Source organism: Polyergus mexicanus, unplaced genomic scaffold (assembly GCF_030449975.1).
Source record: "Polyergus mexicanus isolate NDT 795.1 unplaced genomic scaffold, iyPolMexi1.0 SCAF_3, whole genome shotgun sequence".
Classification (NCBI taxonomy): Eukaryota; Metazoa; Arthropoda; class Insecta; order Hymenoptera; family Formicidae; genus Polyergus; species Polyergus mexicanus.
The window spans coordinates 12,657,203-12,675,205 of NW_027223323.1; the positions used below are offsets into that span (position 1 = coordinate 12,657,203).

At 29.0% G+C, this 18,003-nt stretch overlaps 2 protein-coding genes across 9 annotated transcripts in view; one reads left to right on the top strand and one right to left on the bottom strand.

The window, feature by feature from the left end:
- The window catches only part of Dh44-r1 (Diuretic hormone 44 receptor 1), a 61,010-nt gene extending 51,159 nt beyond the window's left edge, over window positions 1–9,851 (top strand). For all 8 annotated transcript variants that reach the window (XM_070293430.1, XM_070293423.1, XM_070293426.1 and 5 more), the window contains 9 exons: window positions 2,295–2,481; window positions 2,850–2,943; window positions 4,302–4,395; window positions 4,641–4,721; window positions 5,842–5,930; window positions 6,700–6,819; window positions 7,456–7,641; window positions 8,859–9,013; window positions 9,252–9,851. In XM_070293430.1, coding sequence (XP_070149531.1) covers window positions 2,295–2,481; window positions 2,850–2,943; window positions 4,302–4,395; window positions 4,641–4,721; window positions 5,842–5,930; window positions 6,700–6,819; window positions 7,456–7,641; window positions 8,859–9,013; window positions 9,252–9,396 — 1,151 coding nt within the window. In that variant the 3' untranslated portion in view covers window positions 9,397–9,851. The remainder of the gene's footprint in view (window positions 1–2,294; window positions 2,482–2,849; window positions 2,944–4,301; window positions 4,396–4,640; window positions 4,722–5,841; window positions 5,931–6,699; window positions 6,820–7,455; window positions 7,642–8,858; window positions 9,014–9,251) is intronic.
- A 3,919-nt stretch (window positions 9,852–13,770) lies between these two features.
- Window positions 13,771–17,191, bottom strand: LOC138931993 (protein RER1). Its single transcript, XM_070293432.1, has 6 exons — window positions 17,051–17,191; window positions 16,168–16,251; window positions 15,723–15,827; window positions 15,544–15,640; window positions 15,056–15,273; window positions 13,771–14,726 (listed from the first exon to the last, which is right to left on the bottom strand). Exons 2-6 carry the CDS (start codon window positions 16,240–16,242, stop codon window positions 14,637–14,639), a joined length of 585 nt encoding a protein of 194 aa, XP_070149533.1. The 5' UTR covers window positions 16,243–16,251; window positions 17,051–17,191; the 3' UTR covers window positions 13,771–14,636.
- Between the last annotated feature and the right edge of the window lie 812 nt (window positions 17,192–18,003).

The window sequence follows — 18,003 nt, forward strand, 5'->3', positions numbered from 1 at the left end:
CAGCAGCAGCATCCGCACAAGCTCTTCACGTATCGATTTGTTCAAAGTTTTTCTTTGTAATCATGAATAATGGAACACGATATCCGTATCACGGTCCAGCGATACTACGTGAAAAATTTCCGTGAATATTGGGATTTTGCGAGCCATTGAAGCGTGCACGATATATTCGATATTCGTGTTTGGATAACGATGACGCATAATATTGAATCAATTAAAAAAATAACTTTTTCGAAATTTTTGCAACAGAAATATTTATCTTTGATATTTGACCGCGAGATTGTTTGATCGTTTGATTTTCCTAAACACCGACACATACTTTCATATTTCGCAAAATGTATCTGAGAGAATTAAATGTCCCAACTTTATGTATACGTAAAAGAATACTGTCTCATTTATTGCAATATTTTTATGTAATGATATATATCACACATATACATAGGATGAGGCGCACCAAGAATGACAGATGAATATTTTCGAAAATATTAATGATGAAAAAAAAAATATGATTGATGAGATTGAAGTATTTTGAGAGAATATGCCTATTTGTGTGGAATATATTTGCTTCCTTCTATATGGCGCGAAAAGAATTTTATATTTGCATTTTACATCGCGAATATATAGGGTATTCCTAATTTAAACTTTGGGAGCATGTAGGCGATCTAAAAACTAAGACGAAGAGTTGTTTAGAAATTTGCTCGTTCTTCCTTTGCTTTGAAAAAGATCGTAAAAAATGAAACAAAAAATTTTCACCAAGAAACTTAAAACGATACTTAAAATTATTAATTTTGTCGAAAAGTATCATGAAATAAAAATTGTAGAGCATGAAATTAAGAAAAGAAGTGAATTAAAATACTCCTGCGGTAATTAAAGGATTGTAGATAAATACGCGACAGCGTGAAATTTTGTCTCTAATCTAATTTTATCTCAATATTTTAACTCACTTCCTTTTCTTAATTCCCATAAATTTACAATTTTTACTTCATGATACCTTTTGATAAATCTAATAATTTTAGTGTTGTTTCAAGTTTTTTTAATGAAAATTATTTGTTTCATTCTTTTCGATTTTCTTCAAAACGAAGCAGAAACGAGCAAATCTCTAAAGAACTTTTTGTCTTAGTTTATCGCCCATACAGCACTGAAGCTTGTAACAACATTGCTGCAACATTGTAATATTGCATATTGCAGTTTAATGTTGCAGAAATATTGCAAAGACATTATTTTACAATATAACTTTAGCAATGTTACAGCAACATTCCGAAAATATTACAAAAAAAGTATTCAATAATCGCAAGTTCATTCGTTTACTACTGTGCGGCGCATGTTGCGCTATCTATTCCGCATTTAATTTTTAATCATGATGATTATATAAAGTTTACAAAGAGCGGCTAGTAAGATTAAAAAGATATAATAACTATTTCTGTTAATTTAAGTCGTATGATATGACCCTAATACAGGGGCTCAGACATTGGACTAAGAATTCTTTTAACAGTTTCCATTCTTATATAAAATCAAAAATTTGATAATAATTTTCTAATATGCAAGATACTTCAGATTTTAATAAATAAATTTTGAGATTATATAAAGACAAGAGAGATGTGAAAAAACTCGTTGTATGCGTAACTTCACCACAATCTTTTTGCATCCGGATATCTGAATATTTCGGATACAAAGAAATTGTGAATTTACACAATTGCAAATTGAGTTTTTTCTTATTTCTCTTAGATATTCTCTGTCACTGAAGGAAGTCGAATGTGTACTGAAAAATTTACATTCTATAATTTCGTTATTATTATAATACAGAAAATCTATATACACGCTAGATCCTGACTCTTATAGGCCTGATTTCGTATTATTTTTTTCATATGTTAAGGATATTATATCGATAAATATACATAAAGCATTATTGCATATATATTATATTGCTATGTTGTTGCAATATTATATTGCAATATTTCTGTAGGCGGACATTTTACTGTTGCTGCAATATCATAACAACGTTGCAGCAACATTTCGCAATGTTTTTGCAATATTGCAATCTTGCAGAAAAATGTTGCTGCAATGTTATTGCAATCTTGCGGTGCTGTATGGGCGGTCCCCTACACACTCCCGAACTTTAAATTGGGGGAAATCCTATATAATAATCATTCTGATCAATATTATACACACACGCAAGTAAGATTCATGTAGGAAAAATGTGTATGTATCTGAAAGATATGTATCCTAGAACGCTATAACTTTGTCTGACAAAATTTTTTTCATATTATAGTTCACTGAAAGATCGATTACATTTACAGAAAACGCTAGTCGATGGTGTTGGCCCAATGGAACATGGGACAATTACTCCAACTATTCTTTGTGTCGCGATTTACGATTACCAGCCATCGAGCCGGAGGTAGAAATATCGACCGCGCTATATTTCATCGGCTATGGCTTGTCCTTGTTCACTTTAATAGTGGCAGTCTGCATATTCATCTATTATAAGTAAGTGAATTCTCAATAAGATCTAAAATTTTCGGGCTTTTAAAAATTGACGTCATTCTTCGGTTTCTCTGACGTCACGCGAGAATTTCTTTCTAATTTATAACTTATTATTAAAATTTATTCCGATCGTAGATATTTTTGACAGCGTTTCTTCTTCATATTTATAATTTTATTCTGAATAATGATAAGAGACGAAAGGCAAAAGCTGGAATAAGTCAAGAGAAGAAAGAAAGATATGAATATTAGATGTTATTTTTGCTCAAAGAGAGTCGGGTTTTTCTCGTTGCTTCCTGTATGATGCGAGCAAGTGGCGGAAGTAGAATATATTTTTATATCTTTTTATTCATACCTTTTTTCTTTTTTTGCAGAGAGTTACGATGTCTTAGAAACAACATACACACAAATCTAATGTTCACGTATATCATGGCTGACTTGACGTGGATTTTAACTACTGTGATGCAGGTAAAGAAAGAGTATTTTTACTATATTAATATATTATATTTGTTAATAAAAGAAATATATATATATATATATAATATTGTTGTAAAACATTTGTCAATATTTCATATAACATTTGCAATCATTCGTATATATATATAATAGTTTAATATTTTTCTATATAACATCTACCAATTTTTATGCATCGTTGAAACATCATTTTATATAATATCTCTTTGTTATAAAATGTTTAACATTGTAAACATGTACTTTAATACGTTATTAACGGCATTTTATTATTAAATCCGCATTTTCTATTACAAATCTTTATTTATTTGCCGTAAAATATTAAACAAACGCTCTTTATGAGTTCTCAAATCATATATAGTCGAACGGATTTAATACGCTACGCCGACTTTAATTTTTAAATATCTCTCTTTCATCTTTTGAATCTTCATTATTAATAAAATTTTAATACATTATATAACGGTTGCGTTGTGCAAAATTGTTTTAAATTTAATGAAGCGCTGCTTCTGATCAATCATTCTGTTGTAATATTAATTCCATTACCCACTTTGAGAGACTGCTAAAATTAGTTTACTATGAAGAGCGGGGGCGAGAGATGCGAGGGAGAGAAAAGGAGAGATAAACGTGGATTATTATTCTCGAGCGTTGTGAAAAAATTGTTTATTTTTCTAGAATATTTTTTGTGCATAGATATGCGGATAAAATGACAAACAATTGATTTAAAATTTCATTACTTGTTTACAAATTTGTAATATCTCTTCGATTTATCTTTTTAATTTATCTTTTTAATTTATCCCGCTTAATAAATCTGCGCATCTATCTCTTTGTAACAATCAGTTTGCTCTTTCGACATTGAGAGCGGACAAAAGAAGGGAGAAAGAGAAGAAAAGATATGTCATTGTATTTTGTTTAAGAAGCAAAAAATTATTGAGCATTATTGAATCTTATTTTCGATTAAAATAAAAAGAAACCAATATAATTTAACTTGTTGAAGATCATATAACTATAATGTAAAAGTTTATAATTAAATTAAAATATTGTTTAATTTTTAAAGATCCGGTCTAATCGAATATTACAAAATTAAATGGATTATTCGCTTCAACTGGAACCAACACCAGTATTACCCCGCTATTACGTTTATAACAAAATGCGCGGTTTTCGTGAATTTTATCACATTATATTGAAAATTATCTAAAGTGCTGCGTACGCACAAAAATTTTAAACAAAAATTGATAACTTTGGAACAATCCCCTTGTAAACTGATAATTAAAAATCCCTAGAATTATCAAATTATCCGTCTCTGTTTGAGCATTGTTTGTTATCCTATTTTCATACAATCTTCTCACAATTTCTAGGTATTTATGAAATCGAACATACCAACTTGCGTGACGCTCTTCTCGTTCTTTCACTACTTTCACTTGACGAACTTTTTCTGGATGTTCGTCGAGGGTGAGTAATAAATTCGTAATAAAAATAAATTTTATACATATTATATCTACCGTACGATAGATCAATATCTCGCTCTGATTAAGCACGAGAGACAACGTATCGCAAAAGCGTCATCCCCATGTATCTCGAGAAAAAGAAAATTTATTAATTTAAAGAAATATATAAACGAGAGAATTAGTGCAACGAACAACGCGAAAAGAACCTATATCATATATTTTCTAAACCAGTGTATTTTACGTTTATAGGTCTATATCTGTATCTATTGGTCGTGAAAACGTTCACCGGGGACAATATCAAATTGAGGCTCTGCTTGGTGATTGGTTGGGGTGAGTGATTAACATTCGAACATATTTATAATTACTTTTGAATTTGCATTTTATCAGTATTAACCGCACGATAAGAATTTATGAGCAGAAAAAAAGCCTTATTATAAAATTTCATTTGATAAAAATAAAATTTATATAGACGTATAATTTCCACGCACATGTATACATATAAATATATATATATATACACACACACACACATATATATATATATATATATAATGTATTTATTTTTAATGGATATATTTTGTATATTTTCTTTTAATATTAAATATTTCCCGATTTTTATATATGATATATTATTAATATACATGGGGGGAAAGTAGGGTAAAACCGGGTATTTCTATTTCTTCGCGACAAGTGTTATTATCTTTGGCTAATTTGTGTTATTAGTTAGATATAGATTGACGCCAATATTATTTTAAAATAAACTGTGCCCACGTACATACGATATTCCTTTCTTGAGAAAAATTCAAAATTTTTCAAAAAGATCGATATCGGGACAACAATCGAGTCGTTATTTATCATCGACTTCTCTGTACATGTTAGAGAGTATATCATACTAGTTTTGATCGTTACTACGGAATATACAGCCGCCGGTTTTGTTATTTTCCTTGTGTTGGGGCAAAACCGGAAAAAAACTGTTATCCTTTGTCTCCCTGCAAAAAGCAGTTGGAAACGAAAACTACCACTCAGAAAAAGAGGTCACTAAAAAAAAAAGCTTTTCGAGACTCCTAAAAGTTAAAAAATTACATAACAAAGTCCTGCATCAATGCAGAACAAGATGATATCTCTATTTGTGATTCTTGTCAATAAAATACATCTTTTATAATAGCATCGACACGTGTCAAACTTTTCAGTTCTTCTCGTTTCTTGCTTGAAAAACGAGCACTCTTTAATCCTGTTTGTATTCAAGAAATACAGACTACTTTTATTTGTAGTTTTAATAACTTATATAAATATATAAATTATTATTTGATTGGATAAAAAAAAAGAAAAAAGAAAAAGAGAGTTGCGTAAAATGGGATATTTTTGTTACCGTTATCCTCTGTGTATGATTTATTTTGCATAACTTTAAACATACATATAATAATTAATGAAAGATACACGAATGTTTCAGGTATCCCGATCCCTATAATAGCGATATGGGGAATCGCCAAGTCGCTGAATCAGAAAGTCATGAACCACGTCATGAATCAGGTTAATCAGGTATGAATATAAACGAGACATCAATCTCGAATGTGAATCTTCGACAGCGAATTTCCGTCTTATTCGCGCGAAATTGAAATCCTTCATTTTCCGATAAGCCACGCGAAACGGATGGCGCCGAAATCGCACCGATTAAAATTTCAGCCACGCTTACCTATTAACGCCATGTCCAAGTACATGACAAGAACGAGACATACATGAGCCGGGAGAAAGTGTAATAATATCCACGTGATCGGGATGATTTCACGTCAATATATAACATCATTGAGCACATATGTTTCGGATGTTCGACAAAGTTCGTTTACATTTTCGCAAGAACGATTTTTCGACACAAGAAGATATTTCTTGGCTCACACATAATTTGTGAATATGAACGAGGATCTTTTTTTTTTTTTTTATAAGATTTTTAAATTTTATAAGCGACTAAAAAGTAAGAGGATTCTCCGAGTTTATATTTCAAAGACGCAGGTGGTGAAGTCTTTATTTAGTTCTAAGTAAAATTTACTTTATAATAAATTTTTGTAATTGGAGTATTAATTACAAAAATATTTAATTAATATTATAGTATAAAAAAAAAAAAATCAATATATTTATTCGCATATTATCCGGACACGCGATACGCTATATCGAAAAACGTCTGTCTAGTGAATGTGTTATTAATAAAGCTTAGCGTATATGTTGAGCTTAATCCCTATTAGTTACGGGAACATGTATTGATATTGTAATACTCAGCGTTAATTAATTAGGACACGATAATCCTTCGTAACAGGAAGTAGCGCTTTGGAGGCACTGTCCATGGATGATACCGCATCCCTACGATTGGTTTTATCAAGCACCCGCTATAACAGTCCTCGCAGTGAATATGGTGTTTCTTTTCATGATTATGCGAGTGAGTACATCTTGTTGCTAAAACTAATTGAAGTCCTACTCACGCCTTTCACACATTTTTTATCATTTATAAGAATTATTCTATCTCATTATTTATATATTAATTTATTATCTTTTGTTACATTTTATTTTCCTTAGATGCAAATTATTAGCAATCCTTATGAAACGCCCGTTTTTTTTTTCCCCCATTATAATAAACAGTGCCTGGCAATTGAGTTGCGATAGGAGTCAAGAGATGAATAGCGCGGAGATAATTCTCGAATCGTGGAAAATATATGGGCTTCGAAAACTGTTCATTTTGAAATAAATATTTTCAATTAAAGAGAACTTTTGGAATTTTTCGATCGTGGAATAAAATAGCAATGGATAACGTTCCAATTTAATGCAATCAGTGATTTCTCGCCGAGAAGCGCGATAAAGTGGCCAATGTGTTCGTTCGCGTGTATCCGGTGATAAATTGCCTCTCCAGCGCCCGTTGAAACTTTCAGTCGTAACTTGGGACCGTAAAACGTAAATGCACGAATATAGCAAGCGCTTTTTATTCAAATAATAAAACAAGAATGGAAAAATTTCTATTTTCCCGTAAATGTGGTTGACTCTGTTGTTCTTTTGAATGCAAATATCATGTACTGTATAGGTGTTGATAACGAAGCTATGGTCCGCCAATAACGTGGAGACGCAGCAATATAGGAAAGCCAGTAAAGCTCTCTTGGTGTTAATACCACTTCTAGGAGTGACGTACGTGCTGGTCATAGCGGGACCCAGCGAAGGCCAGGTCGCTAATATATTCTCCTATGCGCGTGCGGTGCTACTTTCTTCGCAGGTGAAGAAGCGTAAAAGAAGACGTAAAAAAATGCGTAAACAATAGAATTCAAGCGTGCACAGTATAAGTGAATTAAAAAAAAAATGAATCAAGTCAAGCATGCTCGGCTCGATTCTATTATTCCCATACAGCACTGAAGCTTGCAACAACATTGCTGCAACATTGTAATATTGCATATTGCGGTTTAATGTTGCAGAAATATTGCAAAGACATTATTTTACAATATAACTTTAGCAATGTTACAGCAACATTCCGAAAATATTACAAAAAAAGTATTCAATAATCGCAAGTTCATTCGTTTACTACTATGCGGCGCATGTTGCGCTATCTATTCCGCATTTAATTTTTAATCATGATGATTATATAAAGTTTACAAAGAGCGGCTAGTAGTATTAAAAAGATATAATAACTATTTTTGTTAATTTAAGTCGTATGATATGACCCTAATACAGGGGTTCAGACATTGGACTAAGAATTCTTTTAATAGTTTCCATTCTTATATAAAATCAAAAATTTGATAATAATTTTCTAATATGCAAAAGATACTTCAGATTTTAATAAATAAATTTTGAGATTATATAAAGACAAGAGAGATGTGAAAAAACTCGTTGTATGCGTAAATTCACCACAATCTTTTTGCATCCGGATATCTGAATATTGCGGATACAAAGAAATTGTGAATTTACGCAATTGCATATTGAGTTTTTTTTATTTCTCTTAGATATTCTCTATCACTGAAGGAAGTCGAATGTGTACTGAAAAATTTACATTTTATAATTTCGTTATTATTATAATACAGAAAATCTATATACACGCTAGATCCTGACTCTTATAGGCCTATTTTCTTATTATTTTTTTTTCATATCTTAAGGATATTATATCGATAAATATACATAAAGCATTATTGCATATATATTATATTGCTATGTTGCTGCAATATTATATTGCAATATTTCTGTAGGCGGACATTTTACTATTGCTGTAATATCATAACAACGTTGCAGCAACATTTCGCAATCTTGCAGAAAAATGTTGTTGCAATGTTGTTGCAATCTTGCGGTGCTGTATGGGTTGGATCTCTTAAAAAATTTTCCTTCAATCGGTTACATCTTTTTACTTTATAAAAAAAAAGAATAAAATTTTATGAGAAATCCAATATAAAAAAAAAATTAGAAATTGTTTTTTGAATAATATATTAATGCTTGTTTTTTTTCCAGGGATTCTTTGTTGCTTTGTTTTACTGTTTTCTTAATACGGAAGTGCAGAATGCAGTCAGACATCACTTCTCACGATGGAGCACCGCGCGAAATCTTGGCAATCATCGGAGATACTATAACAATTGGTCGCCCCGTTCAAGAACAGAGAGCATAAGGTACTCGTTTCACGTATCTCGACGAAAATGTACATAATTATTTTCAAAGAGGATAATGAGACGGAAACTTTTTTGCAATATGATAATTGCTGGGCATTAAAAGACGCAGTTTAATTTCAAAAAATTTATACATAATCTTTTGCGGAATTAAACCCTTACTAGTTCATCGATTAGCTTATTCTCTACGGGAATTAGATTCTTATAGACATAGTTCTTTGCTTTTTCGTCCACGGTGCAGGTTGTACTGTCAACCATCAAATCCGTACCAAAAGCGGGAATCCACGGTAAGTGAAACAACAACTACGACAGTGATAGGCCCGAATTCCACCACGACGTTCCTCGATAAATCCAAGAATGTTATTTCGGAGGACCTCAACGAGTGAAACAGGATTCGCGAGGAATTCCAATGTGAATCGCGTCGCATTACATCGCACCAGATATTATCGTCGATAGACTGAATTTTTCATGAATAGCGTACAGTTATGTGAAAAATGTTGTAAAAAAATTGAAAATTTGCCACGTTTTCTTTGAAATTTTCAAGCATACCCATACAGCACAGAACATTGCAACAATATCGCAACATTGTAGCAACATTGCAGCAATGTTCTGTGCTGTATGGGTAGGCTCTTTCCAAGATGAAGAATGCAGTAATAACGAAATAATTAATTATTCACCAGCAATGACAGTAATCTGAAAGAAATTTCCTCGATATCTTCGTTCCATTATTAAAATTCTTAGCTTTCCAACTGTAATTTTTAACAAAAGCAAGAAATGGTGTGAATATTTGTCCTATATGTCAAAATAAATAAATTAGTGTTTTCTCATATATCATTATATTTGATAATATAGATTAATAAAATATACCGAAAACATTGTTTTCTATTCGTAAGATAATAAATAGTAAATCTCTTCAAATCAACTTTCACAAAGTCCACTTTTTTCAGTTAGAAATTGCAGAATATATTTAGATCAAATTATATTTTTACTTAAACACTTTTATTTTAACTTTTTAATATTAAAGAACTAAAGAAGGGAAGAGTTTTGAGCGTAACTGGTGCAAAAACTAATTTATCTCGATATATAGTACAAGAAAATAAATTTAAACTTCTGATGTGATAAAATTCAATGCCGCTGCAGAAAGGAAATTATATATAGATATAATCTCGGAGGGAATCTCGACTTATATAACTCTGAAAAAGTAGATAAATAAAAAAGAATCGACAGAAATTCGTTCTGTAGAGTTAAATTTTTTAAATAGTAAATATTATTTATACATGTATATATCTACTCTATTGCAATCATATCATCGTTATTAGAATAATTCATGTTATCTTAGTTGTAAATAAAGATGAATTTTGCGCGCCATTAAATGCAAGCTAAAGGCAGCGGTAAAGAGTAAAAGGTGTATTTCGACCAAATTTCAACTATGACTTAATTAGCCATTATTAATTCATACGCGGCAGAATTGTCCATGACAAAATTTCTATGTATCTATATGATTCGTCGTTTCTAATCTAATCTCTCTTTCCCTATATTGTATATGTCAAATGACAAAAAATTAATAATTCCATCCATTTATGTTATGAAATTACTACTGGTATTGTCTGATTGATTAAATTAATTGGTATTTAATCAAATAAGCCACCCTACTCAGATATCCTTTATCGCTATCTCTCATTCAGCGTTCAATGGTTATCTCTCATTCAAGCCGAATGGCCAAGTATACCGCATTATCCAACACTCATCTGGATTGCTATTATAAGTTAATACGTGAGAGATATGTTTTTTATAGAACTTGATATATATATATATATATTTGTTTCCTAATATTTTATAAATTTAAGACTTTTTATGTCAACCTCACGATAGACAATAGTATTCATATCGATAGAGATCAATTAATTGTGTTTCTTTCTTTAATTGCGAGGAAAAGCAAAATTTCTCATTAACAAAAAATTGAATCAACAAAAGATTGAATTAACAAAAGATTGATTAACGAAAGATTGCAATGTTGTCTTCTTCGGTGGTTTCAATCTTTTGTTGATGAGAAATTTTGTAAATATATATATATGTATATATTATATATATATTAAATATATATAAATATATATATATATAAATTTTGTGAATATATATATATATATATAAATAAGATAATATATATGTTGCTGTTAACTTATTTAATAAAATATCAATTATCTGAATAAGTGGGAGGAATACATCTCTGTTGATAATCGCTTCCGAAATTTGACGTTCTATTATAAACTACTATGGCGTTTTAGTATATAGAAATTATACGAAGAAATAAATTAAATATATGTGAAGATTTGTAGATCTGTAAAGATTTGTAAATTATTCATAAAAAGATCTATAACAGAAATGAAAAATGTACATATTTATAAGATATTTATCTGTGTTTTTCTCAAATGTGTGATGGACACGTACAATTGTATATATCGTTGTACCCATACAGCACATTTGCAACATTGCCGCAATGTTGCTACAATGTTGCAATGTTGCTACAACGTTCTATGCTGTGTAGGTATGTTATTATAGTTAAATGTATAAATAATATTATTCGAGTGGTGTGATATTTACATGCAAAGCTGCTGCAATGGCAAATATTTTGTTATGTTTCATATTTTTAACTTTAATGAATAAAATTTTCTATTTGTTAAATTTAAAAATTTTAGATTGCATATATATATATATATATATATATATGTGTGTGTGTGTGTGTGTGTGTGTGTGTATGTGTGTGTGTGTGTGTGTGTGTGTGTAACATAATACAAAAAAATGCTTGTACATATATGGTAATACTATGCACGTTTATACTCCATACAATTAGTTTCAGGGAGGATATTGAAAAATATAGTTAAAAAATTGAAGGCTTGTAATACTCACTAAATCGAATAAAAAGTGTTTTAATGAATATTACATGCTTTCTAATAGTAAGTTCTAAATATCTTTTTTACCCCATATCTAAATATATAAAAACATTATAAAGAAAAAAAAATTATATATACTATAATACACAAAAATTATACACGCTCGTAATCAGAAGCAAATGAAATATTTCCTTTATATATAAAAATAATCATTTCTTTAAACACACACGCGCGCGCGCGCGCACACACACACACACACAAAACCTTATAAATATAATATAATTGATTTTATTATAATATTTAAAACACAATTATATAGCACACTATGGAATGTAAAATATGTGAAAAAAACTGTACCTGGTCATCGTTAGGAATTTTATTTTTTTTACACATTTGAAATTAATCAATATTTTTCACATAATAAAGTATAGAATAAGCCAACACACAAATTTTGGTAAAGCTCCGCAGAACATTTGCCAAAAATGTACATACATATACATATACATATACATATACATATATATATATATAGTCATAAATAAAAGACTTGAAGAAATAAAAGGCTTATTGTTCATACAATTACATGTTTCACTACGTATCTTTGGACAGTGTAATATTTAATGTTGATATGTAAAATTCGTCTTTTAAAAATGTGTTTGATTTTACGAGTTTTACATTTTACACATGTACATCATCAGTTGCAGTGTGTGTATTGTTGTCTCAAAACAAGTAGTTTACATACAAGTATTTAGCTATATATAGTGAAATAAATCCAATCATTTATTCGTTTATAAAAATTCTTGTACCAAAATTCTTTTTGTATAAATCTTAGTTTTACGAGCATCGTTTCTCTCACAGTGTGTAAAGCGCATAATTGTTACAGCACAAATTCATTGTACCAGTGTATAAAATATAGTTATTCAATCCTCTGTTTTCAATTCTAGAATACAAAGTACGAGTAAAATATAGTGCAAGTATATGATTAATGCACATTAAATTATTAAACAATTTTTTGCATAATTTTAAAGATATTAAAATGATTACAAAATAAATTCAAAAATGTAAAATTAATTAAAAGAATATTTTCCCTTTAAATGCCATTATACATTTTCGAATAAACGCGTGTTTTTTTACATTCGGTGTTTGAGAAAGTTGCAATTAGTATACTAGTGTAAAATAACTACATGTATCCTAATAAATAGGGCTTTTCGTACAACATGCCGTCATATTATTGTTTGGCTGTATATTTGTTTATATTTATACAATTGTATGAATATCCACGGGAAAATTTCGATAGCCGTACGAGTGTATTTTCATGTTACATTATTGAGTTATACATGAAATAGGAGATTTTAAAGCCACAAAATGCAAAACAATACTAATCCAATAAAAAAAGCATTGCAATAATAAAGTTTTGTTAAATATATTTAATTTTATTAATACTAATGTTAAAAATATCTATAAGTATGCTCTCCCTTATTAATATTAAAATATATATATATAAAGTAAATTATTTTAATATAAAAATATTACGAAAATAATTTTAATTAAATATATACATAATTATAATATAATATATATAAGATTGTTTTCTTATTTTTAGATCCATCTTTTTTAATAATACCAAAAATACTGATTTCATTTAATATCAGATAAATTTTTTTAAAAATATATCAAAGAGAATTACTAAGGCAATTTATTTTTTTATATAACGTAATGTAAATAATTATAATTTTGTTAGATTAATTTGATTTTATTAACATCAACATTAAAAAATATATATCTGAATATATATTTATTACAACATTTAGAAACCAGATGAGGTTTTTAAAGACTTTTTTAGTTTTTGTCTTAAAAATTTTTAATATTCCTATAGTAATATTATAGAAGAAAAAAACCAAGTTTCTTAAAGCAAAAAAAATTGTTTACTGGTTTCTAACAGTTAATAAGGATAAAATAAATCTTTTTGATAGCACTAAAGCCGCTAATTCTTTTTGGATATTTATGTATCTATATAATTGATGAGCAATAAATTGTATCGAAAAAGTATTAAAATTAGTCAATTCGAGAAAGAGTAAAGAACTGAACTTACATTTTACATTTTATGATTTCAATTCTCCTTCATGCTGCGATACTAACAATGTTGAAATGGACGGCAGAATATTTTGTTCTAATACTTTTCAACTAAGACGATGATAAAGATTAGTTATCTTTTTAAAACTTGAAAAAAAAAAAATAGCTTATCTTAAAGATATAAAAAAATCACATGGAATGTGTACACGTCAGGAAACGATACTCCCTACTGTTAAAAACAAATTTAATTATAATAACATCTTATATGTATACGAATTTCTTACATTCATCCACAGTGTATTACATTATCAACTGCATTCGATATCAATTGTTATGCATATTATTTTTTCTTTTTTTTTTAATGAGATAAGAGCTAACAATACTTTGTACAAGTTTTATGATACAAATATATTAAGATATATATAATTCAATTATTATACCGTATATTATATAATGAAAAGTTAAGCGCTTCTTCTCAATCCTTTTTCATACAAGGCAATATTCTTCCTCTATGATAATGTTAAAAAAAATTTCTCCCTTTCAGTTCTCTCTTTTTTCCTCTCTTCTCTCTTCTCTTATTAATGTTCCTTGCGCTGTACTAGAAGAAATTGAAATCTACACGCTTACGCGCCTGCACAGGCACAATGTATCTTTGCTTCTATTCATTTTGATATCAACCGTGAGGTATCCTCATGGTTCTGATATTTTGGTTTGCCATGAGTGAAAGGCAGATATCTATACTTAATCATATGCTACAAATAAAAAAAAGCTGCGTTAATCAAAACTACATTTATGATTAAAAAAAGTAAATTCAAGATTAAATAAATGTAGTCAAATAAGAGGATTGATTGATTATATATTTGCAGAAACGAGAATTATTCCACGAAAAATCGTTTACTTTCAACTTAAAATGTAAATCTTTTCATAAATGTATATACACAAAAATTTTTTTTCTTGTTTTGTAATTATCAATATGTCAATGATTACTATATTGAAATAATGAGAAATAGATAAAATTAAAAATAATTAAAATTTTTTAAAAATCTTTGTAAAAGAATTATATAAATTGTCGTTTCCTTACCTTTATTTGCCGCTTCATTGTAATACAGAATAACGTTATGAAATACATAACAAGTATCGGCCAGAATACTGGTATGTTAAAGCAATCGAATAATGTGCATATCATGGCAACAACTGTGGACTTTGTTACTGAGTACCAAAATTTAAACTCAGGTAATCTTCTGATAAATGGCCTAAACTCTTCATTCGATCTTGTAGGTAATTCAGGGCCTTCTCCATCTAAAATTTCATTCAAAGTAAAATAGAATCTTGAAGTTGAATTAAATTAAATTATCAAAAATAAAACTTGATCAAATTTAATTTCATTTTATATAATTTTTCATTAATTTCTATAAGTTTGATTTATAATCCTTAATCTCAATATATAATTTCTTATTTAATCAAATTGAATTTAATTAAATTCTTAGTTATATTCTTATTAAATTTCTTATGTTTTATGTTTTTTTATAATTTGTGAAATAATTATATAAAATCTATCGAATTGCTTACCATCAAAATCCATTGCAGGATCAATTTTTGGAGTAAGAAATGCTATGAATAAATTGAGATGATAAATTCCTAATGCATATGTAACAATATACCATCCCTGCAAACATTAAAATTTTTTTTATATTATGATGCAATCATAAAAAATAAAATTCTTGATTTAAGATAAAAAAATACTATACTTGAGATATAAATACACGTAGAATAAAAAGGACTAATAGGAATAGGGCAAATAACCATCTTGATATTACATGGGGTGTCCATAGATCTAGATATCTTTGATATATCTGCAATAGTAAAAATATTTTGTGATGATTACATAATACATATAAGTATACAAGAAAATATGGTATAATATGGCATAATATGATTAACAAAATTCAATGCCTATCTAGATTGATAACAACAATCCATAAATATATCATAAATCTTTATCAGCCTATAATTTTGTTTTATAACAGTAGTTTTATATAAATATATTTTAAATAAAATAAAACAGGAGAGAAATATATATATATATATATATATATATATATATATATATATAGAGAGAGAGAGAGAGAGAGAGAGAGAGAGAGAGAGAGAGAGAGATATCAATGTATAAAATATTAAATAAGCTATGTTAACCTGCGATATTCTTATTATGCCTTGACTGACAACATTCCGTCTTGCTGAACCACCCAAGTCTTCATCTTGCATCATTTTTTCTCACTATACATAAGCAGAAAATTTTATTATACTTTAGATACAAATTATACAAAGCCAGGTAATATTAATAAAAATAATTTATAAAAGAATTAATCATACATAAGTTGATATTTATGAATTTTTATAAATCATATAAATATCATATATAAATAATGTTTCAATTTTATTTAGGAAAAATTTAGCTGAAAAAAATTTCTTCATTTGTAAAAATCATGTGTGATCATATCTTTAAAAAGATACATAGATATCTAAAAAAAAAAAAATATTACCCAAGTATCTTTTTATATGTATTCATACAATGATTGAATATACATGTATCGTTTCACAAAAGTCACTAAGGCTAATTTTAGCATTAGTAATTCTAATTGAGATCTGTATAAGAACAATATCCTAAAATTTATTATCTACGATCGGAAACTTATCACGCCGTCTCTAATCATTAATTAATAATGATTGATTCGAGAGACACGAGCCTTGAAGAGTTTCGTTATGATAATTGATACAAATTTAAATTCATTACGACATTACAGAAGCATGTTCGAGGCATTGCTGATGCCATTCTGATCCAGTCGTATCAGAATAAAAGTCGGGAAAGAAGATTCTTATCGCCGACATTAAATTTAGCGCGATTATTCTTACGATTAGGAGAAAAAAGCAGTGATATTATATCGTTCATTCTCTCTAGGCAACATGGCAAAGCAGGTCTATGCTATGGATCTAACCTAACCTCAAACTTGTGCCAATAATAATCAATCGGAGCGAAAAACTTTGAAAGAAAATGTACCGTTGCGCCATCATTTACCTGCGATATTTGCCGTCTTTTTTGCAGCACGCGCGTCTCGCCGAATATATTGTTTTAAAAAAATATATATAACACCACGTCACAACATTAATCGCATACTACCATGATCAGACGTTCTCTGTAGAGAGAAATATGTGCGAGGAGAAGTTGGCCGCAACCATCTTCGCTGTCACCCGAGCTTCAAGGCTCGTTCTCATGTAACTTTTATCGCGACGTTCAGATTGAAAAACTAGCGCGAATTGACGAAAAATAGCGGACCAATCACAAAAGGCTCCCTGATTGCATTCTGAAAAGAGAGTTTCCACTCTTGGCACTCTATGCACTCCGTTTGACGCTATTTTCACTTTGAAGCGGTTGATTGATGGCAGCAAGCAAAAAAGTTGCGTTTGAAAGGATTTAATTAGAAAATTTCAATAATCGCATAAGTTATATATATTAATTAAAATCTTTATCGAGAGGATTTTGCACGCGCGAAAGCATTTGAAGTCTTGTCAACGTGTTTTGGTAAGTCAACGTTATCCTGTAAATTAAATATTCACGTATAGATCGAAATATATCAAGATTTCCCCCAAGATTTAGTGAATATATGGTACACAATGATGGTGGAGCAATAACAGAATTTTTTTTCATTGTTGCGAAACTATATAAATTTTTCACGAAATTTATTTGTGTGTATCCGCGAATTTATAATATTATTTTCTTTCCAAAAATATAATTGTTGTATATTTGAAGTTATATTTAAATTAATAATTTTTATAAATACACAAATTTGTGTCTCTTTTTATTGCTCAATTTCATTGATTTTTAAACTATATATGTGCGCCCGCGGTGTGTGTGTGTGTGTGTGTATGTGTCATGAAAAAATACGCGCGAACATTTTATCTTGAAAATATTTTAAAATAACATTTCTTTTTCTTTCTCTTTTATTATGTTTTTCAAAAATTATTTTAAGA

Bases quoted from the DNA above. Each gene is read 5' to 3' on its own strand.
- LOC138931993 (XM_070293432.1), bottom strand. From the start codon at position 16,242: ATGATGCAAGATGAAGACTTGGGTGGTTCAGCAAGACGGAATGTTGTC. The intron at 15,274-15,543 runs GTAAGCAATTCG...ATGAAATTTTAG, and splicing joins TCCTGCAATGGATTTTGATG to ATGGAGAAGGCCCTGAATTA. The intron at 14,727-15,055 runs GTAAGGAAACGA...TTTTATTTGTAG, and splicing joins CAATGAAGCGGCAAATAAAG to CATATGATTAAGTATAGATA.